The sequence below is a fragment of the Ciconia boyciana genome, chromosome 9, assembly GCF_034638445.1.
Source record: "Ciconia boyciana chromosome 9, ASM3463844v1, whole genome shotgun sequence".
In the NCBI taxonomy this organism is placed as follows: Eukaryota; Metazoa; Chordata; class Aves; order Ciconiiformes; family Ciconiidae; genus Ciconia; species Ciconia boyciana.
The window spans coordinates 2,520,569-2,545,615 of NC_132942.1; the positions used below are offsets into that span (position 1 = coordinate 2,520,569).

At 41.2% G+C, this 25,047-nt stretch overlaps 2 protein-coding genes across 6 annotated transcripts in view; both read left to right on the forward strand.

Moving 5' to 3' along the window:
- ACSL6 (acyl-CoA synthetase long chain family member 6) overlaps positions 1-9,473 on the forward strand; it is a 47,958-nt gene extending 38,485 nt beyond the window's left edge. For all 3 annotated transcript variants that reach the window (XM_072873192.1, XM_072873193.1, XM_072873191.1), the window contains exons 17-21: positions 168-284; positions 534-677; positions 1,480-1,581; positions 2,246-2,317; positions 4,531-9,473. In XM_072873192.1, coding sequence (XP_072729293.1) covers positions 168-284; positions 534-677; positions 1,480-1,581; positions 2,246-2,317; positions 4,531-4,671 — 576 coding nt within the window. In that variant the 3' untranslated portion in view covers positions 4,672-9,473. The remainder of the gene's footprint in view (positions 1-167; positions 285-533; positions 678-1,479; positions 1,582-2,245; positions 2,318-4,530) is intronic.
- Positions 9,474-10,327: 854 nt separating this feature from the next.
- On the forward strand, positions 10,328-24,977 carry MEIKIN (meiotic kinetochore factor). Of its 3 annotated transcripts, none has more exons than XM_072872160.1 (13): positions 10,329-10,836; positions 12,450-12,537; positions 12,765-12,843; positions 13,848-13,908; positions 14,590-14,733; positions 15,167-15,286; positions 15,530-15,569; positions 16,827-16,888; positions 17,671-17,765; positions 18,092-18,271; positions 18,640-18,717; positions 19,882-20,005; positions 21,503-24,977. In XM_072872160.1, exons 1-13 carry the CDS (start codon positions 10,653-10,655, stop codon positions 21,547-21,549), a joined length of 1,302 nt encoding a protein of 433 aa, XP_072728261.1. In that variant the 5' UTR covers positions 10,329-10,652; the 3' UTR covers positions 21,550-24,977. The 3 variants fall into 3 exon arrangements, with proteins under 3 accessions (XP_072728262.1, XP_072728261.1, XP_072728259.1); XM_072872158.1 differs by having other exon boundaries at positions 10,330-10,836; positions 18,637-18,717; XM_072872161.1 differs by lacking the exon at positions 18,640-18,717 and having other exon boundaries at positions 10,328-10,836.
- The last annotated feature ends 70 nt before the right edge of the window (positions 24,978-25,047 follow it).

Consider the following 25,047-nt stretch of genomic DNA (forward strand, 5'->3'; position numbering starts at 1 on the left):
AAAAAAATCCATAGGTAATTTTGTAACGCAATATATTTTAGTTTCATGGAGCACAGTCATTAAGTCAGCCTTTAAAATACTGCAATTTTACTGAATGACTATTTAGCTTGTTAGTATTTACAGCAGAATAATAAAATAATTTATCAGCAACTCTGACTGTTTTGCAGATATGTGTGAAAGGACCAAATGTTTTCAAAGGTTATCTGAAAGATGAAGAGAAGACAACTGAAGCACTGGACCAGGAGGGCTGGCTTCACACTGGAGACATCGGGAAATGGTTACCTGTGTGTACTGATCAGATGCTTAGTTCTTGTATCTATTGTATTATCCCACATAAATTTTCAAGTCCTGAACCTAAATTTCCAAGCAGATCTGTCTTTACGAAGGGTTAAGTTTATATTTTGCAGAATAAGCTCGATATGTCAGTGAAGCATTTTCTGACAATTTAAAGAGCTCTGTTAAAAGCAGACTGCTTACCGAGTCTGTATGGTTAAATAACTTCTCTGGGAACTCTCATTTCTTTCTCCTAACAGAATGGGACTCTTAAAATTATTGATCGGAAAAAGCATATATTTAAACTTGCTCAGGGAGAATATATTGCGCCAGAGAAGATAGAGAATATCTATATCCGCAGTGACCCTGTTGCCCAGATCTATGTCCATGGAGACAGCCTGCAGGTAAAAACTAAGTTTTCAGAAAATCTTACTTTATTCTTTGTAAATAGAAGACAGATTGCTGGGCATGAATGAGGGGAAAGTGTGAGTGGGTCATGCCACGTTTTTGCCCTGATGTCTCCCTCCTGTTCTGGAGCTGGCCGGCAGCCACGCAGGAGCTGGTGTGACCCTAAGCAGCTTGGAGGATGTTGTGGCCAAAGATCAAGCCTTTAAATTCGCTTCAGTGTCACCCTTTGGGTCTCTAACGCTCTCCTTCGCCACGTTGCCTGTGGTCAGCCAGACAAAGGCAGAGCCACCGCTGCTCCACGACCACTGCCTACTCGTTTTGACCAGTCTTGTCCCACTTATTCGCGTATCTATACGAACATGTACAGCTTCTGAAACCATTGCAATTCATCCCTCTACATTCAGTGGCCACAAACGTGAGGCTTCCCTTGGCATCGGAGTTTGCCTGAGACTCACAGGCCCATGAACTGCATGTGTATAAATGATACGGGCTATGTTCTGCTCTGGCTTACGCTTGTGAAAAAGTAATTTAATTAACGTCCAAGCTGAACGCAAACCCAACTGAAGGTGTTCAAATTGCTGGCAAATGCAGGAACAGTCACGGAGAACCATTTTATCTGAGGAAAAGGCACAGACACCAAAATATACTTCATTATGACATGTTAGCAAATTATTAACGTAATTTAACGAGAAGCGAGAAACACGTAGCAAATTCAACCAGCTTATGTACTCACTTCAGTGTAGGGCCTTGAATGTCGTTCAGCCTTTGCCTGCAGCTCTCCTTCTCCTTCACCTACAGGCCTTTCTGGTGGGAATCGTGGTGCCCGATTCTGAAGTTATGCCAGGCTGGGCAAAGAAAAGAGGATTTGATGGAACATACGCAGAACTCTGTAAAAATAAGGTTTGTCTTTCTATCTATCTGCAGTACAGACATTTTTTCACTGTAGCATAACCCAGTTAAGAGTTGGTGTCTATTATTAATGATCTCAGTGACAAGAATTATTTCCTCACTGAAAACTAAGCAGAGTTGACCCGGATACAGTGATGTGTGCTGACTGATGGTACAGACCTCTGCAACTCCTCCATGGCGGCGACCACGGGTCTGTCTTGCAGAGAACAACAGTACGGCAGTAGGAGAGGTTGTGTTTGTCGAGCTGTTTTAAATAAGGATTCCAGCCGTATTTACACGCGCTCTCTAATGCTGAGTAACGGAGTTGCATCACATCAGTGAACACTGATGCCAGGGAGTCATCCCACTGGTGGCTGTGGGAAATAATTCTGCATCTAAGTCTGGCAACTGGGTGAAGGATTGCAAATTGAAGCATCTATGTCATATATGTTTGAAAACAGAACCTTACTTTTCATACTGAGGAAACCGTTAACATCACCGCACTTAAGTTCAATGTTTGTACATTTCTTTAATAGAATATTGGCTAATTATGTATTAACTATCAATAAGGCACTTGAACCTTACTCAGAAACCTGTTTTCTTGATGAACAATGACTTTAATTGCACGTAAGGTTGACTCTGCTATTTCACGAGGAATTTATGTATTTTAACCCAGGAACTGCAGCAAGCGATAATGGAAGACATGGTACGGTTAGGTAAGGAGAGTGGACTTCATTCCTTTGAGCAGGTAAAATGAAACAATTAATACATTATTCAGTGTGGTCAGACAGGCAATTTGTCCATTTGTGTCGAACGGGGATTTGTCAGCATTTGTTATGCTACTACATGTCCTTGTTGCGGCTGCACACAATGTTTTCTGAGAGCGAGCTTTATTGCTCACAAGTTGTATTTGTTCCTTTGAAAAATATATACGCTGTGATTCTGCCTTCCACTCATGCTTGAAATTTGAATTAAATTTAGTGAAAGTTTTGGGTGCAGAGGTAAAAATCGAATCCAGGGACATGGATAATCTCCAGTCAGACAACCAGGGGTCAAGATAAATTATCTGTAGGACTCCGATGCTTCTGCCACTGAAAGAACTGTTAAGAAACTGGGTCACTAATTACCATTCCTACAACTGACCTAGGAAATGCTGCTGGTTTATTTATTTTCAGCCTGTGCACTAATTCTTTTCTGGTGCTTGTGTAAATATTTCTGCAACAGAGCTACAAACACTTCAGAAGGAGAGATCTGAAATCAACCATGGATTACCCAGCATTAAAAACACAGTAAAGAAAAAATCCACCACATTTTAAAATGTCAAATGCTTATTTCTGTTAAAATAATGAACATCTTAATCATTACATATAAGTAGCAAGGCCCTTTTTGCTTTTGTTTAGACTGTTTCTGGGTGGTAATTGTAATGAGTAATTAGCCATAGCTGAGTGCAGCAGAAGCACCATTAAACATAAACTTGGTATTCTTCATTTCTCACTTACATATGCAAATGAAATGATAGTAAAAAGAAATGAGTTTAAAAATGAAATTCAATATCAAGCACGGTTTGGAATGCACAGAATTGTCTGTGGTAGTAAGTCTGGTTTGCTCCTGCCATAGTCTTCACGGTATGAAATATCCTCAAGTAATCTAGTCCACCAGCAGTTTGCAATTAATAAACTATAAAGAGGAAAGCCTTGCCGTCTTTCTAAAAGTTAAGAAGAAATGTTTCGCATTTCAAAACTAAAGGCCTTCAAAATTAACATCTCTGTTGCAACGTGTAATCTTAAAACCGAACTTTGAGCCAGATATTACGGCTAATGCTCTTGTGGGATGGGATCCCCTTTATATGGAAGAGCCACTCTTTATCATCAGCTTGGACCTCTGGCTTGGAAATGACAACTCTGGCTTCTATAACCAACAGCTTCCAGGGCGCAGGCTCTGAAAGCCCGTGCAGCAAGCGAGGGAAGCATTAATAGCACGGACACTGATTTCGTGAAGGATGTCACTGCGGGAGGAACTGGACCACAATGCTTACCGGGGGAAAATGAATCACTTATCTAATGGGAATTTAAAAATTGATTCTCAGTCTATATTCCTGCAACTCCCAGTCTAACAAAATGCAAACCAGTCTGGTTTGGGGAATCACGAAAGCAGCAGATGGCTGGGGAATTTTGTCTTAAATCGGTGGACTATGACCAGTCACGCAGCAGTTTTCTGCTTTCTCCCACACCAGCACTCCCATAAATGCACTGGAAGGAAAAGCTCGCTCCCATCTGCGCTGCCAGGCTCCCTGCTGTGCTCAGAGGCACCGCCGCTAACAAGGGCAGCCTTGTAAAATCCTGTTTGCCTAGGCTGAATGATTTTATATCATTTTAATTAGCTCGTAAAACACCATCAATTCGTCTTCTTTAAAGATGATCGTCGTGTACATTCTTTGTGCCTGCAGAGCTTCATGATAATTTTGCACGACCGAATTAGTGCTGCTTACCTTCTTTTGCAGTTTGGTTAAGATGAGGTTTCTTAGCATGACTCCCTGCCCTCCCTCCCTTCCCCTCTCTCCCATAGTCTTTCAACCGTGTGAAACTCTGCAGTTACAATATCACATATGGTGATCCTGTCCCTCGCGCTCTGCCTCGCTGTGTTTTGGCCTTGGTTTCATACAGAAAAGAGGTTTATGTGCTCCTTCTCTCGGAGAGCTCCCTTCTGCGCTGGCTGGCTGTCGGGTCAGCGCGGACACAAGAAAACAAGCAGGAGAGCAGGGAGTGGTGAGGGGTGGTGGAGGGATTTAGTGTCACCTTGGAAAACTTGGGCACGTGAGGAAAATCCCGGGGACCTGGTGGCAGGGTCCCCTGGGCTCCAGGGCCAGCCAGAGGTAACACAGCAAGGCTGGTGTAAGAAGTTACGCTTATTCAGTGTGATGCCTGTAATTTTTGCTATAAATATGTCCCTTTTTTATTTTAGGTCAAAGCCATTTACATTCACTCGGATATGTTCTCGGTACAAAACGGTTTGTTGACACCAACGTTAAAGGCTAAGAGACCAGAACTAAGAGATTACTTCAAAAAACAAATAGAAGAGCTATATTCAAGCATTTCCATCTGAAACCACAGGAAGAATGTTCTGAATAATGGACTTCGTAGCAATATTAGAATAACATTCAAAAATACAGAGCCAGAATGACACAGCTGAAAGGGATAAGCATCTGAATCTTACAGTTGCGCCTTTCATTGTTCTAGGATTTCACCACTAACCATAATTTTCCTTCTTTTTCCCATCAGGTGTGATCCAATTCATTTTTACTCTATGTACACAGTACGGCACTACTAAGAATTATGCTAAATTGCCACAAAAGATGCAGAAATTTCAATCTGTGACCAAGTAAATTATGGAAACTTACCTTACTAATAACTACAAACATTTCTAATTAAAAGAGGGAAAATTTCAGGTATGTCTGTTGATATTTGATTGTATAGAACCTAATACATTAGAAACTAAAATTGTGGATAATTCAATAATGTGGTCTACCTCAAACAATCAGTGATTGACGGTAAAAGTCTATTATCCCTGATCTGGAACTTCAAGCTGGATATTGGTTTATATATTAAGTGATAGTTTTTATATTTTCCAGGACATAAATTACATTGCTTTGATTTAATCATTAATGACCTAACTAACAACCGGAATAGAAATAGGAATTAATCTCCCGCTATTTGTACTTAATAGACCTATTAGTATATTACATCTAAGAGATTAATATTACCTTGAAATTACAAGAACAGGTTAGGAAGCAATAGTATAGAATTCCCTCTATTTCCTTTTCATCCGAACTCAATGTATACATGGCATGCTGGTTTTACGTTAGGGCCTCCTTCAGCACAGTACCCTCACGGACATCTGAACTACTCAAACTGAGAAGGTTGCAAAAGCATCGCTGGCTCTGTGGCGGCTTTCTGTGGGAGTTCACGTTAACCCACATGCTCCCAGTCCCTAATTTATTACTTTACATGCTGCTAATACTGCGTAGTCCAGTTGGACTAACTCCCTTTCAGAAACAGTGCTAAAGAAATGGAGCACAAGGTATAAGCTGCGATTCTGAATGGGGCTTAGCAAAAGGAATTGGTTTGGGAGAAAGGCCAGCCTGAGATGCAGCAGCGGAAGGCATCCTTCGGCCGGTCGTGGAAGAGGAACAAATGCTGCTCCAAAAGGCCCACGGGGCTGGGCGAAGGGCTGTGTTAGCCATTGCTGTTGTAAGGTGTCATGGTACGGTAGAACATTGGACGTGGTTGCAGAAAGGCCTGCTAAGAAAACACCTCTATGTTCAGACGTCTGGAAGCCTCCGTTCTCACTGTCATCACTTCCAGTGGCCTCTCTGGAATAAACAGCAAGTAGTCTGGGTAAGGGGATTAAGTCCCCTGTGGAGCAGGAACAGACTCTAGAGCTCTCTCCTGATACAAAGCACGGTACAAAACAATGAGAAAACTGTAATGTTGAGTCGCTTGAATGCTTGGACTGTCGGTGGCTTCCTTCTGCTAAACAGGGTCCTAAATATGTTACGTGTATTTAATAGCTGCTGTGTGTTGCACCAGTGCATACTAGCATGGAGCTGTGCCTGCTAGATCTTCTTTGCTAGGACAGTGAAAGCACACTTATTTTCTCTCTTAAACTGGAATCCACCGTAGACTTTGAAGCTAAAAGTTTAACTTTTTAATCTAAGTAATCTCTTATTTTCCCTCTGAAATTCCATTGCATGCTTCAAGAGGAAATAAATTGAATTAATGAGTTAGCGTTACATGAAGACTGATTTATTGCAGTAATTTCAGGACAAAATGATACAAAGGAAACCGTATCAGCTAACATAATCACTCCTGTAAAGAACATAGCTATTTGATTTATCAAATGTGGAATGATTTGTCCGAATCCCTTTTTGCGCCTGATTCCTCATTTGATTCCATTGCAATGACTCATATCAGTCCAAAGCAAATAAGAAATACTGCTACTATGATCTGATGGCACTGTACATTCATTTTTCACCAATGTACAAAGCAACAGCATCCCTGGGGAATTTGCATCTGCCACGTCTACAGAGGATAGGAATTACTGTATAAAATCTGGTGCTCTAGGTCAAGTCATAAAGGATTTTCATCTCTGCGGAGTCTAATTCATCTCCTTTTTGTATCAGCCAAAAGATAGTCATTACATACACACGCTTCAAAGCAATGAAGAATTAGATTCAGTGCAATTTCCTGTCTGTTTTAATGTGACATACTTTTAAAATTAAAAAAAAAGTCATCTAAAGAAGTACAGAAAAGCTATTTTCCACTGACCTTTTTCTACCACGTGAACTGAATTTGCTTTTCTCCTAAGATGATTTCAGTTTACCAGACTTTTCTAGACAACTAAACTCTGACTTTGTATAAGTATAGAAGATCCCAATATGAGTTTATTTACGGCTTAGATGGCTGTTATTTTTACATATATAATGCTGAATAATATATCTGCATTCTTCTTTTGGTATTTGATGCAGAATGTCAGATGCACTAGAGCCAAAGATGTGAACACCAAAAGAATAAGAAAGAAAAAATACAGACTTGGCCCCACTAGGACAATGCAAAATTTGGGAGAAATTGTGTTGTCACACCAAAAGTGTGAATACTTTCAGAACTTGTGAAAAGCTGTATAAATAAACTAAAAGCGCTCTTTAATACTTTCTTGTGTAATCAGATTTTCCTTTGCAGGTCACTCTCTCTTGCCATAATCGTAATGATGCTGTAGGAGATTAAAACTTGAAAAGAATACACGTGTAACATGAGCTAGGCACAAACATGCTTCTCTTCAAATTCCAGGAATATTTGTTTTGCATTGAGCTTTCTTAAACGGAAATACTGCTTGTGACCACCAAGGAAAAATCCCCAGGGCTGTCCAATAACCATTTTTTCTTTCCTCAGGATAACTAATTACAAAATTAATTTCTAATGTTCTTCTTCTTGAAAGAGTTGAGACTCAAGTGCCGTTGCGTAAGTGGCAACACAAGTTTCCCTCCTCCGTGAAGAGCCCTATTCTTGACAGCTTCAGGATGGCGGGTTTTAACTCATCGCTGTCATCCGGGGGTTCATTCCGCAATCAGTCAATGACAAAATACAGCAAGCCCACTGAAACGAGCACAGCTCCGCTCTGCCACTGCAGGTGGGATCGGTGCTGGTCAGAGTCGGGCCCCTGCGACGGGGCTGTTACTCGGCGTCCCAAAAGCGCCGTTGCCTTCGGCAGCCAAGTGGGACGAAGCAGTTCGGCACCCTCTCCCCCGAAGGCTCACCCTGCAGTCGGTGTGCTGCGGGCTCAGCTCCTGTATTCTCAGACATTTTAAATACCGGAGGTTCTTCCTGGGCCTGGTGCTATGCCTGTGAAATCACTGGAAGACCGTCTCCAGTGCTCGTCTATAAAAACCAGAATAAAATACATTTTCCAGGAAGAGAATATGGCTTAGTTATATATTTTGTACGTTCTTTGCTGCTTCTTTGCACAGAGAAAATACCGTTCTGCCACAGAAATGGTCAGAGACACACACAGGTGTGAGCAGAAACCATAGCAGACAGTCTCAACCCCACGTTGGCAGGAAATACACAGCATTATTCTGTCCTGAAAGGCACATTTGCAGGTTAAAATGGTTGACAGACATCAGGTGAGAGAGAGATAGTGAGTTGTTTAGTGATAAAAGCACTATTTCACAATCTTTCATCACTGTTAGTAAGTATATATCGGAATCAGTAAAGTTCAGTGTCATTTTTGCCATGAATACGAAATTCTTGCATATAACAGAAAATAATCTGACTTAAATCTTCTGGAATGAAACAAAATAACTATAGATTTCTTTTTTTTTTTTTCATTTTCCATGTGTTAAAAGCACAAGCTGGTGATCTATATGTAAATAAACTGCTACAAGATGAATGTAAACTGGGAAAGAATATACTATTTTTGCATGGTAACAGATTACTTAAAGACCTCTTGATGCCTTACAGAAAATTTGGAAAAGCATTTTATTTAGAGGCAATTCTATCTGTGTACTTTTTGTATCTTTAGCTCACTTTGGTTTTGTCCGTGGGAAAAAAAAAAAGATATCAGAATTAGATCTTTGTTTCTTCTTGGAATTAACATTCTTCAGTACTTTGCATATTCAATGGTTTCTACACCGTCTTTACTCCTGTTAAATGATGAAGCTGAGGCTATGCTTCTCAGAGGAGAAATCTGTATGCTTGCAGTCTGGAAGGGAAAAAGTTTTAGATCCCTGGAATTGTTCCAAAATAAAATGTTTTCTGAGGCATCTAGAGCCCCTTTAAGCCCTTCGCTTCATTTCAGCTTTTTGTTACGTATTTTAGCAAAGTACAAGCAGCGAACAAATGAGGCATTTCCGTAAGCGTTGCCTATTCTATTTTCAACTGAAAGCGAAAGGGTTAAAATAGAACAGATACATTTGTGTAAAAAAAAAAAATCTTAACTGTAATTAAAGATGTTTTGGTATATTAGCATGTACATCGAAAAGTCATCTGTGGAAACTTTTGTAAAGAATTAAATTGTCACATTTCTCAAAACTGCTCATAAGATTTTCTCGTGGACTGACGTACAATAAAAACTCTTTTATAAAATCTGTTGTCACTCCAGCACTCTGTCCTCACAATCGGTATGAAGTCATTCAGAATGCGTGCTTGTACTAAACATGTAAAAAATATATATATATACGTAAAATAACGACCAAAGGAATATTGGAACCTGAGATTGATTTTAGCAATCTTCTACGAAAAAAATGTTGCAAAGTTCTCTGAAGATGCAGCAGTCTTTCTGTAATGGTTTCATTTTTTATTTTAAATCGGTAATAATATAACCAAATGTATATGCTTGTTTAATATGAATTGACAATTGGGAATGCATAGTATTTTTTCAGACTATGTGTCTAAAACAATAAAGTTTAAAAGCATTCAGTCTCTATTCCAGTTTATGTGTGCACTTGCATCTCTCCCTTCACTTGGAAATCCAGTAATGCCAAACAATTATCTCGGTTTTTCATGTTAATGAAGCAACGAGATTCCTCTGCTCTAGAAACTTAAGCTGAAACATGAGGTCTGATTAATAAAAGGAATGTAACTTATGCAATTTTGGTAGTGGGATGTAATATTATCAACTCACATCTATCAGCAGTTATTGGCCAAAACCAGTCCCAGGGAGCAGCGGCACCCAGTGCAACCCTGCAGGTGCCAGCAGTGGGGAACAGGAGCGGGACCAGGCAGGGTTATGCATGGGCAACGATGCACTTCAATTCTGCATTAGAAACCCGTGGCTGGTGTTTGGTTTGAGGGAAACGGCCATCCCTGATGCCGCCTGCCATCATCTTCCAGGTTTCTTTGCCCCCAGCCCGCCTGAGGGCCCCGGGCCCGGCCGCGGCCCCGGTGCTGGGGTCAGCCCGCTCCCCCCTCACTCCCCGTTTCTTTCGATCAGGTTCATAACCGCCCTCAACATTACTGTACGCTCGTTCAGCATGAAACTCCTCAGGCCAGACGCCTGCTGATAACGCACCCAGGAAAAAGCAACCGTCCGCATTCCTCCGCCTCTACAGCTGCGCTGCCTTCCCTCAGGGAGCCGCCCGCCGGCCGGCAGCCCCGCAGCGGGGCGCGGGCCCGCCACCTTCCCGCCCCAGCGGCGGCTGCCTGCGGAGCCACATCTTTCCCCTCAGGCAGGCACGAAGGGCACCGAACGGAACGGAACGGAACGGAACGGAACGGAACGGAACGGAACGCAGCCGCCGGTGGCCCCGCTGCCCGCCGCCCGCCTCAGCGCTGCCGCGCCCGCCTGGCGCCGCAGGGCGGTAGCGCCGCCTGCTGCCGGCCGTGGGTGCTGCCACGCCGCGCATGCGGGCTGGGGGCGCGGGGACGCCCTCTGCGCCGGCCCAACGGCGGGAGGAGGCGGTTGGCGCTGGGTGGGGGCGGCCGGGCGCAGCCTGAGGGGACGCTGGGCCCGGGGAGGGGGCGGTTGTTGCCCCCTGAGGGCAGCCCGAGCCCAGCGCCCGCCTGTCTCCTCAGGCGGGGACGCGGCCCGGCATGGAGCGGTCCCGCTGGCAGAGCGCTTCCCGGGGCGGAAAGGCACCGCGGAAGAAGCGCCGCGCGTCCCCGCTGCCGGGGGCGGTCGCACCCTCGGGCAGAGCCGGCGGCCGGGCCGGCGCGTCCCAGCCGTGCCGGCGGCGCCTCTTCGGGAGCGCGGGTCCCCGCGGGCCGGAGCCCGGCAGTAAGCGCTTTTCTTCCCGCCGCCGGCCGGCCATGCTCGCGTAGCCCCCCGGTGCTGGGGTGAGGCGCCGCGGGAGCCGGGCGGTGTCGGGAGGCCGATAGCACCGGCAGGGAGGCGGCTGGGCCAGGGCCAGGGGTGAGGGCGGGCGGGGGGAGAGGCTCCTGTGCCGTGCTTTGTCCAATACTTGTGTCTTCATGGCAATTTGAGGAGTGGGTAAGGATGCCGGTCAGGTTAAGTCACCCTGCGGGGAAGGTTCTTCACAACAGTCATCTGGTAGATGTTGTTGTGTGGCTTCGGCGTCCCCCCACAGCCGTGTAGCTTTGGGTTTCTCCCCCTTTGCGTCCAGCCCAGCTGGTCCTGTGTGAGGCTGGGAAGCGGTTTGTTGTTACCCATGTCCCTTACGGCTTGGAGAAAGCAGGCAGCTGATCTGGAAAGGGGACCGTTTCCTCTGTTTTAGCTGTTAGTAATAAAAAGGGTTTTACCTCCCCCATACCCCCCGGAAGACAAAACCCTTGCCCACGTTTGAGAGGATACTTTAAAAAATTGCTTAAAGTTGTTCCTCGAAAGGAACAGCCTCATTGTTGAATACGGTTTAGCAGATCTCGACTTAAGAATTGGAGACCTTAAAGAAAACAATATGGTCTGAGGGGAAGATACGGGTTTCAAGTAAAGGCTGTCAGTAATAGTGTAACTTGCTAAAGTAAATGGGGAAGACCAGTGTGGGATGTCTTGGTCCCACACTGATCTTGATAATTTAAGGGTAAAGCTTTGAATTACTGTTCTGGAGTACAATGAACATTAGTTTCTATCTTGATCCTGCTCTGCTGGCTAGTGCTCTCTTAGGTGTTTAGTACTCTTGTGTACCTGACTGGGTACAACTAGCAGCCTTGAGGTCTGTTTGCTTCTCATCCTTACATATACATGGAAGAACGAGGGAAAGGATAAGTCCTGGGTTGAGTCCTGCTCACACATTATCCTGTCCTGAACTCCCAGGGAGTTTCAGCTAAAGGGCTCTGTGCAGTGCTGGAGGATGCAGGACTTCAGAGCTGTTTCTTAGTGTGCGGATGGATGCTCTTTTGACTTGCTGTCATAAAAGTGTAACTCTAGAAAGTTTGGCTGTTTTGTAGTTCCTGGCTACTGAAAATTAAACACAAAGCTAAACAACTTGTAAAATTGGTTTTAGGAGAAGAAAATATGTCTCTGAAATTTGCTGGTTCCTAAGTAATTGTGCCATTGTGGCCTTTGGGATTACATGCAGTGAGGACCAGTTTATGTAGAAATTCTTATGATACTCCTAATAAACTCCATTTAAAACTGATTTAGACTCAAACTACTTTGAACCTAGGTAAAGGTCACTTCCAAAGTGGCTTTTCCTTTTTTAATCGAGGTTTCTAAACCACCTGAAGTATTTCTTGAAAGCTGCTATTTTTTTTGTCTTGTTGATATACCGATAAAAAAGCAAATTCAGACTTTACAGTGTTTGTGATAATAGTGTCAAAAATTGTTATGGGCATGGAATAGGGGGAACAGCTAAAGGTGCCCTATTAGAAATAATCATCTAAATTCTAATATTAAAACTAAAATCACTGAACTAAATATTTGTTCTTCCCTAGGCCTGAAGGGCAGGTCCAGTGTGAAAACCCTACCAAAAATTAAAGAAAATCTTGAAGTCGCTGAAGTGAGCCATTCAACTAGCCAAAGGTCCGTTACAGCTCATTCAAATATGTCATTATTAACACTAGCTAATCATTTATATTGTTTTGCCTGCATGGGATGTCTCTTGGAGATACGCAGTCTGAATTCTTGGTAAACTGATGTTTGTGAGACCATTTGTTGGCACCTTATAAAGACATTTTGTAGTTTTTGTCGCCTTCCTCTAGAACAGCGTAGCCCTGTGTATTGAGCTTAGCTCTGTTCTTCAACTGCAGCGATCAAGTGAATGTCAAAGCAGCAACAGACTTGGAAAAAAATGAAGAGAAAATAGAAGAAAGCACTGTACCGCTGAAGGTGAGAATGCTGTCTTGCTTTTTATCTACTAGTAATTTACGGAGGCTAAATCAAAGAAATGTGACATGTTAAATTCTTTTTCTAATCAAGTAAAATTTCCCACGAGGTGTGCGCGCACATTTTTCAGGCTGAACTTGGTGCTGTATTTTGGTGACATTTTCCTGTGTCTTTGTCCAGAATAAAAGCTGTTGGAGCTATTGGTAGCATGGGAAGACAGCAATACTAATTATCCTTAATGAGGAAAGGCTGTAGCAATTGTGTTGTGTGGAAGATATCTCATTAGAGTGTGATTCCAGAGAATTGCTCACTTCTAGTTCAGACACAGACCTTTGGCAAGTCACTGTTGTGCTCTTCCTCATGTTAGTACAAGTGGAAGAAAGTATTTTGAGATGACTGAGCAGAAGTGTTACAGGACAGTTAATGCTGCAATGGCAAGAAAATAGTTCACCAGGCGTGTTTGAACTGAAATCTGCTACAGCAAAGGGCTTGAGTGAGATTGGTGTAAAACTATTTTTCTTTAAAATGTTCGCTGTTATTTAGAGTCCACAAATTATTTACATTTCCTGCAAATGCTTAGTGTCATAGAATATACTACATAAACAACAGAGTTGTTTGTATTTATAGGAGCAATCTAGGAATCTGAAAGTGAGCAGCATGAATTGTACCTCAAAAAAAAAAAAAAGACAGGGAAATTGATTACTCCACTGCTGTCTTATGCATACCTTCAGTTGATGTCAGTATGCCTTCACTGGAAGTCTCATCCAGCAAAGACTGTAGGATCAAATTATTGGGTATTCATTATGAATTTTGGAACTGTAAGTCAGACTGCAGACTTGTTGTTGATGCATGAAAAACCCTGGTACAAATTACACTGTGAATAGCAAGTTTAGGTGGTGAAGTACCAGACAGTAAGTTTCTGAGCATCTACTAATGGAGGAATACATTTAATTGCATTTTTTGTCTACATCCAGTTTTCTCAGGTTGTATTGGCTGTTTAATTTTAGGAATCCCTGATAATCAACTTTGAAAGTAAAGAAAATTTGAAAAATGCTGAAGTGACTTCAAGTGAGTATAATGGCAATACAGGTTATTAGTAAATATATTTTTATATCTGTATAAAACTAAATGTAAAATTCTTTACATAATTTTATTTCTATAAAAGTACTGGTGTACTGTTCTTGTACTGGTTCTGACTGCATGATATTAGAAAGTAAAGGTTTTGAGACCACTGGCTGGACTTCTGCCTCTTATCCCAGCATGTGGCTTGGTTCACATGACTTGATTGTAGGCAGCACAAACAGGGCAGGAGCCCTGCAAGACCTGAGGCAGTCTTGAGCCCAGCCTGTGGAAAACCACATGATCTTGGTTTTATCATTGACAGAAGTAGTTGTTGACACGAGTTCTTCAGTTTACTCAAACCTGCGTTTTTAAAAGCTTGTGCCTAAATAGTTTGTCCTTCTGAAAACAAACCTGGCTAAGAATTACCTTATCAGAGGCTAAATTCTTTGAGTATTTCTAGTGAGCCTTGGGCAAGGAAGGTGTATTCTCTTAGCTTATGGCAGTCTAAATTGGGCTTCAGGATGCCGTTTGTTTGTTTGTTTCTTTAACTGTATTATAAGTCAGTATAAGATACTGACTTGACAATATTTAGCTCATCACAGGAATGAAACTTAGGGAAATCCTGATGGTTTGTACAAGATGATACTTTTTTTTTTTCCTAGCTGCCTTTTTTGCCTCTTTCTCTAGGTACAGGACTGACTCTTCCCACAGGTGTTTCAACCTTTCTCCTAGAGTGTTTGGATGTAGATTCAACTGCAGATTATAACGCAGGTGCTAGTGGCAGCCTGAACAGTTTCTCATCCCCTGAAACATTCAGAGACAATGGTTCAGGTGAGACTTCTGGTTTTTGAGCTTTATTTGATGTAGAAAATGGGGGGGGACTATCTACAATAGAAGGTCTAGTGGCCTCTCTTGGTGTGACTCACCAGGTCAGATCTTTGCTGTAAGCCAACCTGTGCTTAACATGGGATCTGTATATCTGGTCCTCCAATCCAGAGTGAATCAGGTCCTGGTGTAATTTGAGTCATACTGTAAACTTAAAGTATGCACTGTTGATACGAGCTGTTTATTGAGAATGACCAACAAATCTGCTTTGAGTCAAATTCCTCCCAAACTTTTCTGCGGCTGTTTGAGCCAAGACACTGCTTTCGCTTTGCTTTAAAGTTCCTGTCTTGCAAATGTGATTGCTTTCAGCTTGGTCACAAATTTAATAACTCAATGAATTTAAGCATAAGAAGCTTGCACTTACATCTTTTATGTCCAGAAAGAAGTAGTTTTTACTCTGAGGACTCTGGCAAATACAAGAACTCCACTCTCCTGGACTCCAGCAAAGCAGTGACCATAGATAAGATACCACAGATGTCAAATCTTTCAGCAATATTAGGTAATTCTTTTCTACAATACTTAAGAATATATACCTAAACAAATTTCATTCTAGTGCAAGGAACCTGTATAAAATATGTAATGATCATTTCATTTAAGGCATGTCTGCATAACTGGGAACAGCTCCCTGTTAGTGGTCTGTCTTTGCTTCTAATATTTTGCTTTATAATTTACTGTGCACTAAAACATTGTCTGGTCTGCTTAGATTTTTTTCTTTTAAAGTTTAGCTTTTATGTTTTTTTAGAACCTGTACGGGTGGATTTTCAGGACCAATACGCTAGAAGGTAATCTGCAAAGCAGACTCTTTGACACACCTAAATGTTCAGGTTTTTCTCTTTTGAATGATATTTGAAAGAAAGGCCAGCATGAATAAGCCTCTGATGCTGCAAACACTTCTTTGAGTTTCAGCTACCTGCGTCCTCACTAATTTTGAAACTGGTGCATTAAGTCAGGTAAGAGTTTGCCTTACAGACTTTTGTTTTGGTGTTGCAGCTGTGGGGAAATCAGTGTAAGAAAACTCAGTGAAGGATTTTATGGAAGGGGAAGGTGACGTTTACTTATAAAATCCCTAAATTAATTGCTTTTATCCAACTGCACTTATTCTGTCAGATTTCATTCGGTCACAGGCAGCAAGCTGCGTGAGCCCAGGTGGTCTGGCCAGGATTGCCTGTGCAGTACAGAGTATGAGGGGCACCTGTTGTCAAGTCCTCGCTAAGTCTCTGGCATTCTGTGCTTGCCCAGGACAAAATTAGGTTTTGGGCAGATCTTTTATGTTCTTTAGGAATCATCAGCTTGTATGGGGCACTCCTTTGCTTCAGAATCTTGCTGACTTCAGCCTTCATGAATCTTGGGCCAGGTTGCTGCCCATTGTCAGTTTTTTCTTATTTGGAATACCTGCCTACCAGGAAGCGGAATGGTGTATGCGATACGCTGGAACCCTCTTGCCACCCTCCTTCTGTTAGGATGCCAGGTTTTCTGTTGACAAGTTATCTGTGTTGCGGTTTTCTCACAATGCAGGGTCTTCACTGTGTCTTCTGCGCTTGGCCTTGTCACAGTGCCACCTTCGAGTCCTGACATAAAAACCTGAGTAACATGAGTGTTTTTCTAGGAACAGTATCCTTTAACCCTTGTGCTGCTGTTTCCAGGCTTACATGCAGACACTTCCATTCGTACCTCATTTATACCAATCTTAGTGTTACAGATCTCTACACAATTCAATCTGAATTTTCTTGTGCACCTAATTTTTCCCTGCATCCTCCTTAACTATGTTCTGTCCTAGTATGCTTCAGTGCTGAGTACTTTAGTGAATGTCTTCTGTGGGTCTTAAATTGCAAGTATCTTCAGAATAAGCTGTGTGACTTGATGATAAGCTATCAAATACCTGTAAAGTGTGATGAAGTAACTCAGTACAATATTTTTAAAAATAAGCTTTATCCATTTCACTCAGACTATATTTTCCTATGACTTCCTTATACATTGGTTTTTTTGAATGTTAACGACTATTCTGAATGAATGTTCACTTTTTTTTCCTCCTCTCCTAGAAAGAGATCATCAAACTGCAATTACACTTCTTCAGCATTAAGTGTTTCAACTACTCTGGCAGGTAAAATATGACCTGAAGCAGTTGTACTAGCTATGAGACAACAGAATATTCTACCCAAACTTAAATGATGGCAAAATATCAGAACCAGGCTTCCACTGGGTCATTTGTTCCCCTAGCACAGGCTAAGCTCAATTGTGTCTAGAAGGGAAAGTGTGAATCGAAAATCTTCCCTGTAAATGAGACTTGGTTCTAATTAACGTGTTAGGAGAAGAACAAAGAAACCCCAAACCCTGCATTTTTCCATTTAATCACCTGTGATGCTCAATGAAAATTAGCATTTCTTATTTAACTTATCCAGGAACAGAACTGTTTGTGTCATGCTCCTTGCTTGAACTTAGTTCATATCAGCTTCATAAATACTATTAGGAGTCCCTCATGTAACTACAGTTCTGAACTGTGACTGATGCAATTCTGGCTGTGGCCCAGGTACCACATAATTTTCCCCTGCTTAATTTGGACTGTAATAGCAGCAGAAGTTGCCACTGGCAAAGACCGCTGTGATTATGCAATTTCTCTGCTCCCACAGTATGTGTGTCTAGCCGTAAATAGCCAGGTGAGCGTAAGATTAATAAGCAACCTTGTTTCCTCAAGGAAAGGGAGAGGAGTAAAGCAGCCCTGCTGGTGGGGAGAGGGAGATGAAGATTATATTGAAGGGAGGAAGTGTGTTTACATGGGTGGCTTTGGAATGATCCCTCTTTGAAAACCATCCTGTAAGACGTGGGTTGGAGAGTAGCTGTGGTCTTTGTCTCAAAGTTTATTAATTTGTTGGAAATTTATCACAGGAAAAAAAGTCTGTAAAATTACAGCTGCAAGAGAGAGAACTCCAGACCTAGAAACCAGTATGCGCTGTTCTTCGCCATTAGGACCGGAAAGAAAGGTGAAAGATCCTTAATGAATCAGCCAGATCGTAACATCGATGACTTGTCCCTTCCTTCTATAGGTGGAAGACTCCACCTAGAAGTGTAGCAGTTCCCTTGAAAGGGATGTCTGCAGACAATGGCAGAGAGTGAAGATGTAGCTTGCCTCTACCTCTGGATAGCAGTAATAGTCACGGGTGCCCCTAAGCTCACTGTTCTTCAGACTATGTCAGTGGTACCAAATCGGTTGTGTAGAGCTCGAGTATGACAGTGGGACTCTTTGGTAGTGCTTACCATGCTATAAGATTCACTTTATAACACAAAATGTAATTGTTTCACCCTTTAGCCTGACAATCAAACTGCTAAACCCAAAAGGCTGAAGTGTAAGAAAAAAAAGAAGAATTCTAATGCATCAGAAGAAGGTACATCATCATTCAGTCAGCTTGATGCCCCGGGAAACACTTCAGCCAAATCAGTGGGGTTGGCAGCAGAAGTACTGCCATCCAAACAGACAGATGCTGTGGTAGTAAGTATTCCCATTGTGCCCTGCTAATTAGCAAAGGCATAAAATTGAAGTGAGAGTTTTGAATCATGACAAAAGTTACAGTTAAATATGAGAAGTGGTAGGAAGTGCTTCATCCCCTAGTTGTGAAGGGGACCTGAAATGTTTGTGTTTTGTGCTGCAGGAAACTGATTCTTTGTCTTAATTTTGGAGAGCATAAGACCAAAAAAAAGTGAATGACAGGAATTCAGTAGTTAAGCCCTAAGAACTATTAGTAATTCTAAATGGAGTTGTTACAAATAGTATTGCGTACTAGGGGAATACTGTAGGACTAATAATAAACAGCAAAGAATTGGAAACATACTGAATTCTTCTCTGTTTTTGTTTAGCAGATGAGTTCCACCATGCTGATCATGGAGGAAAATAAAGCCCTAAAAAACCTTGGTTATGCTCAGCCTGCAGAGCTAGATGTGAGTGTCTATCCTGATACTTTTTTAGAAATGATTAAAACCAAACAAATTGTTCTTCGTGGCACAGTCCAATTCTGGCTATCCTTATGCTACAATACAAATTGCAAAACAAACTACATGTTAAATTCAATCAGTCGGACAGTTAAAAAAAAAAACAACAAAAACCCCTCGGTATCTGCTTTGTATTTTTGCAACATCTTCTCATGTAAACCCAGGACCTAGTAGCCTTACTTGCATTACCCCTTTGATACAAACAAACTTGATATTTAAATGCCAGTTTGACTTCTTTGTCAGTAAAGGTAGTATAGTATTATCACGTCTCTCTGCAGGAATAGAAGTGATGTCTCTGTCACTTTCATGCCATAGCTCCCAATCAAATCAGCAAACTGTAATTTTTTTTTTTTTTTTTTTAGAAAAAGGGAAATGGTTACAATAGAAAGACTGCTTATTTTTGCTCCAGATTATCTGGCAGGAAATAATCTGCCAAATTCTTAGTGTTGTTGCAAGCATCCTTGAGTTTATGGATACTAGGTTAACAAATAGAGAACATCAGGGTCTTGTTGGAGGCTGAAGATAGGAATCACTGGAGTCCTAAATCATATTGTTGAAGCAATAGAACGCCTTTTGCATGAGCGAACAAGTGTTTGCCAGTTTGAATTGTTGTCTGTTCTTTAATTGGGCAGTTATTGCTGTGTGTGTTATATTTTGACGGAGCTGTAGCTTAGCTTGTCACCAGTGTGCAAAGCCTTACCTGGGGAAGACCTGTTCCTGAATACCACAGGTCCCTATGTAAATTCAAAAGAAATTGTTCCTGCATATGTGAGCTCAGAAAAAGAAATTATTCCTCAAAGTCCAGAAGAAAGGAATATTTTTCAGGTTCTAATTTTATTGCACTCTTTAAAATCCGGTTTTGGCATGTTAGTATGTAATGTACTAGATATTAAAGCCTTACAGTATTACAAATAGCTGAAGAAAATGTTTAAGCTTTGAAGCTTTCTATCACCCTTTCCAACAGCATATTAAGTGTACACAAGTAGTTTTAAATATTTTCTAATAACATCCCTTGAAATCTGTATGTCATCTCTAATTTCCCTAGAAGAAAGCTAGAAGAATATTTCTTCAAGGGAAATAGTTGTGTGAATGAAATGTCATTAATCTTTTCAGCCTCCGTGTGGCAGACAAGAAATCTGCTCCATTGTCAGAACTTCACCGTGCCGGAAGCCTTCCAGACTCCACCAAATTCCAGTTAACACAAGAGCGTTCTGCCTTCCCGAAGGAGTGCCTGAAGGTAACAGAATATAGAGTTGGTTCACTGTGCAGATGGTAACTGGCTATTTCAGCATTTAAAGGTTTTTTTGGTTTTTTTTAAGTCTGAATATTTGGAAAAATCACAAGGCTAAAGAGTAAAAGACACTGAAAACTTCAAATTTCTGACTGAACAGCGTTCTCGTGCAACAGTACTTCACTAACGAACTACACCAACGTTTTCTCCTCCAAGGATCGTTAGCATAGGAATTAATACAATCCCGTTGTTTCATAGGCTGGATCGTCAAGACCAGAAGGTGCTACTAGGTAACTCAGGGAATATCTGCACCTCTTCAGGTTACTCCTAAACACAACTTTCAGCTTCACTGCTGGTATGGAGACTCCCTAGAAAAGATACCAGCTTGTTTAGTAAATTATTGTCCTGTGCCTTATTTCTAGGGTGAATATGTCTGACTCCAGCTTTCAGCCACTGGTGTGTTTTATATCTTTCTCAGTTAAACTGAGCTCTTTAGCATCCAATATTTTTCCCCCAAAAGTAGTTCATGTAATAGGGTGTGTTTTTCTTTAAAAATTGCCAGCTTTTTCTCTAAAGGTTTCTGTTCTTTTCTCCTGAGACCCTTAACATAGAGGAAGCTCCTTTCTTCACTTCCTAGATTTTTGTTAAACAAAAATGAGAACTATGTACAAAACTGTCTCATTGCTACCGTAGAGGTAAAATCCCTCCCTTCCAATCTCTCTTGAAGTTTCTCAGTGTGCCACTGGATGGCATATGTCTTCCTAAGTTTAAAGTAGTTCTTTACTGCTGCAATGTCTGCAAGTTTTCTGCAAGTTATATTTGTCATTTATGTTGTTTTAATTAATACAGAGATACTGCGTAAGCATAATAGCTTTCAAAAATACTGAATATACACAAATTTCCAATGGAACTGCAGTTTCCCAGGTCCAAATACTCTCCTATTTCATTACAAGATTGAGTGTATATATAGCATCTAGAATGCAGGGAAGTGCTTTTAAGTGTGTGTATGTGTTAATTAATGACAATCATCTGATGGTTCTGTACAGATCAAAGAACAAGGATGACAAGGATGTTAAGTCGTGTCCCCAAGAGAACTGTGGTAATACAGAACATAGACTGTACTTGGTAGGCAGGTGGATCTCAGAAATCAGCAAGTGCTGTTGTCAGAACAAAAGTCTGGTTTCACTACGGCTTTTCTAGAGGAGCCTGGCAATCGGGAATTAGGCTGCCTAAAGGTGGTGGTGGGGGGGGTTTATGCTGGATGTTTTCATCTCTGCTCAAGGAGCCTTTCAGATGATGCTCATTTCCATTAGGAATGCACATACACTCAAAACTATTTTCTTATCACTGGCAATTGAGGTACAAGATTCAGATTCCTCCAAACAAATGATAGCAAGGATATCTATTGAGCATCTGAACAGCTTGTCAGATCAATGAACTTTCTCTTCCACTTGAGAATGTGCCGCTTTACTGATAGTATTTAACTTACCACTTTTTCCCCAGATATTATTACGAGTACCAAAAACTGGATCTACTGTAAACGCAGATGAGATTTCTGGGTTTCAGCTGGAGTCAACAGAAGAAGTAACTGGCTTGCTACTGTGGCAGGGAGGTGAAACAGAACTACTAACCAGTAATTAATGGCCATATTTTTTTGGCATATACATTGTTTGCAATTTAGTATAAAGCTTTGCAGTAAGCTTGTAAATACTTTACTCAAGTATTTAATATTAAATTATTTTGTACAAGCAACTAAATCTTATTCTGGGCATTGTTCTGTAAGGACTTCATAAAGATGATTCTTCAGTTCATTTAGATTTTTAAAAAATGTGACTCGAGAACAGCAGACCAAATTGTGTTAATGGAATTATTTTTGCCTCTTGCTGTGCCAAGATTTCTAGATTTCTCTAGTAGCATTAGCATCTAAAGATGTGACTTGTACTTGAGTTAAGAAGTGTTAACACTATTTATAAAGGTAACTGCATGTCCTGAAAATGGGTATGTAAAGCATTCATGCACTCTCAGAAGTCAGTAGTACGCTACTGTTAAACTGCCTGAATGCTTGGGTCTGCAGAACTTTGGAGGTACAGGACTCTGTGTGTTCTGCTGTAAATTGATCTCTAAATGTGAATATAAGTGGCCTTCACCCTACCATCACCGCGGTACAGCTAGCTCTTTATGATCAGCACTGTCACCATTCTAGGCACATTCACTGTTATCTCAGAGTCCTTCCCATTTCATCTCAGTTATTTTGTAACGTCGCCTCAGTCATTGTTTCTTCTAGCTGCTTCAGACTTGTGCAGAGGCCATAAGTGCCTTACATGAATACAAGGGTGGAAACATATATTTTACAGCTGAACTGTCTCAAGAGCTGGATATTGGCATTCTGGGTTTTCAGGTTACTGCTCACACTACCTGGCACATAGGTTAGATTCCCAGTGCTTCCAGTTCGGTTTGTAGATTGTTAATCCATAAATGTTGTTCTTCAGCAGTGTGCTGAATGCCTCAGAAAACACTGACAAGAGCACAGTTTTTCTCCAGTTGCATTCACTACAGGCTAAAGTAATTTGGAGATCCCTACAGTGTTCTCACTACGACACCCCTTACTCAGACTCTTTTGTAGACATAAAGGAGGTTTTTCAATGTTTTAAAATGATAGTATGGCTTTCCAAACCTCTTGAAGTCTCAGTTTGTTTCTCAGTATTCTTGTCCAGAATATTCATGCCCTCGAAAACAGTTCTGTGTTTCCAAAAAGAGCATGTCAAGAAGACATATAAAATGCACAACTTTAATTAGTTTGACTACATTTGAAGATACCTGTGAAAGCTCAGACCCTGAACCTTTTTCCCATTGCTCTGGGGTAGAAGGAAGTGCAAATAAATGGTGCTAGATTAGTCTATGAACAAGTATTGTATAAACATTCTATATGGCTCAAGGTTAAAAATGATGCTGTTAAGGTATTTTTCCTTTAAGCATTAGTAGAATGAGTTCTGCCAATAACTCCTTGGAGTCCTCTCGGGTATGCTTCTAATTATCAATATCCTTGTTCTTGCAAATACTAAGCCACTGGTAATTATGCAGGAATTTAGAGCCCCTAGGAGACAGAGGTGAGCTCCTTGATGTAGCTTTAAGCAAAATTGAAAGTTATGTACGTATTAAGTTGTGATTATGATGATTGTTCACTTAAAGGATGGTCCAGAATAAGAGAGGTGTTTATCGTAAGGGTATTCTAGGAATCCTAGGAAAAAGCACTTACTTTGCCCCAAACCATTTTGTAGTTTCTGTACAAGAAACAGATGAAGACTGACAAACTAATTGGAGAGTACAAGAGAAGAAAACATGGCAAGTAACTGCAGAATTGGTTGTAGCAGCCTGGAAATTGCCGAGTTTTGCTTTTCTTGATGTGATGAGGCTGTATAGGAGGACAGAAATATCATGAACCACAATCTCTCTTGTCCTTCCCTTCAGTTACGGAAGCGCTGCTTCTTATTTTCATCTTTTGTCTGACTCTTGGAGAAAGTGTAATTAATTACCAGGCTAGCTCTGTGCCCCAGGGAAGGAAATTTATTCATTTTGAGGCCGCAACAATATCTACTCTTGTTCTGCTTTTCTCACAGGGAAGGCATTTTCCCATGTTTTGGTTTTAAACTGAAGAATGACTACATAAAATTTCATTCAAAGTGGAAACTGGCTCTTCCATAGTAGTGGATAAAGGTTATGGGTCATAGCCAGTTAATGGCTGGTACAGAAGAGCTTATTTGTGCAGTGATTCAGGAGAGAAATCTGTTCAGTGTCAGCAGGGCTGCTCTGTCATGTCCTAGACATGATGAAGTCTTAATGGCTTGAATGGAATCGCTTCCAGTGAGTCAGACCATGCAAGAAGTATGATAATACTTTATCACTAGGAATTGTGCATTGTAGATGCGTCTTTAGTAAATGTACGATACATAAATCTATAAGAGGTTTTTCATTAACACTGTTCAGTTATTTTTGTTATCTGAAGTCTACTTCTAGGAGACTTTGGCTTAAAGTGCTCAGAGACGATGAAAGATGTTTGCTTCCTGCACTGGAGTGCTATCGGGGTACGTGTACTCGCTGTTGGAGGGTAAAGACCTTACACGCAAATGGTTCTCTTTCGGTTCCACAGAGAGGGCAGGACTGGGGCCCAAGGCAATGCATGCTGAGTGGACACAGAAGTTGGAATTTGTATATTCTTTGTGTAGGTATGAAGATTTGCCTACAGGGAGGTTTTTACAGGAAAATGGATGATTAAACTTGTATTTATCCCTTTTTCTCTTACTGTCCATCCTCCTCTCCCTTGATTAAGGTATGTCAATCAAGCCTATCAGAATCACTTGCTGTTAATTTAGGAGGTTTGAACAGGTTAATTTTTACTTTTGAAGGGACGCTATCAGCTGCAATTGTAATGCACCTGAGATTAGCTAGATCTGCAGTGCTGTAATTGTGAAACTAGTGAAAGCAGAGTTGTATATCCTGGCCAAAATTCTATTATTTCATAGTGTTCCCTGAGGACTTTTTATATTTGAGACTGTATTTACATGCCCATCTTGAAGGTAGGAGGTTTTCACGTGGTGAAAGGATGTAAAGATCAGTCATCTGTAAACCCGTGACAGAAGGCAGGTGTATCTCCCATACAGAACAAGGGGAAAAAGATGCATCTAAACATTAATTCCTATTTTCTCTTAGAGTTATCTTCAACTTCTACTAGATGAAAACCAAAGTTCCTGCAGATTGCGAGGAATCATCATATAGATATGTTACACATGCACCAAATTATGCCTTTAAAAAATAATCTTAATTTAATCTTACATCATCCACTGTTTTAGTTTAATTCCATTTTCTAGGGAAAGCAGATGAGTCAGTCTTGTCAGTTCTTAATTAAACTTCTAGTAGTGTTGTATCTGAACAGTGAGACATTGAAGGAGACTGTTAACTGTAGGCAGCATTGCCATCTCGTTTAAACATTAATAAAGAGTTTTGCAAAAATCTGCAGATCCTTTTGATTTTCTAAAATCTGTCGGTTTGTT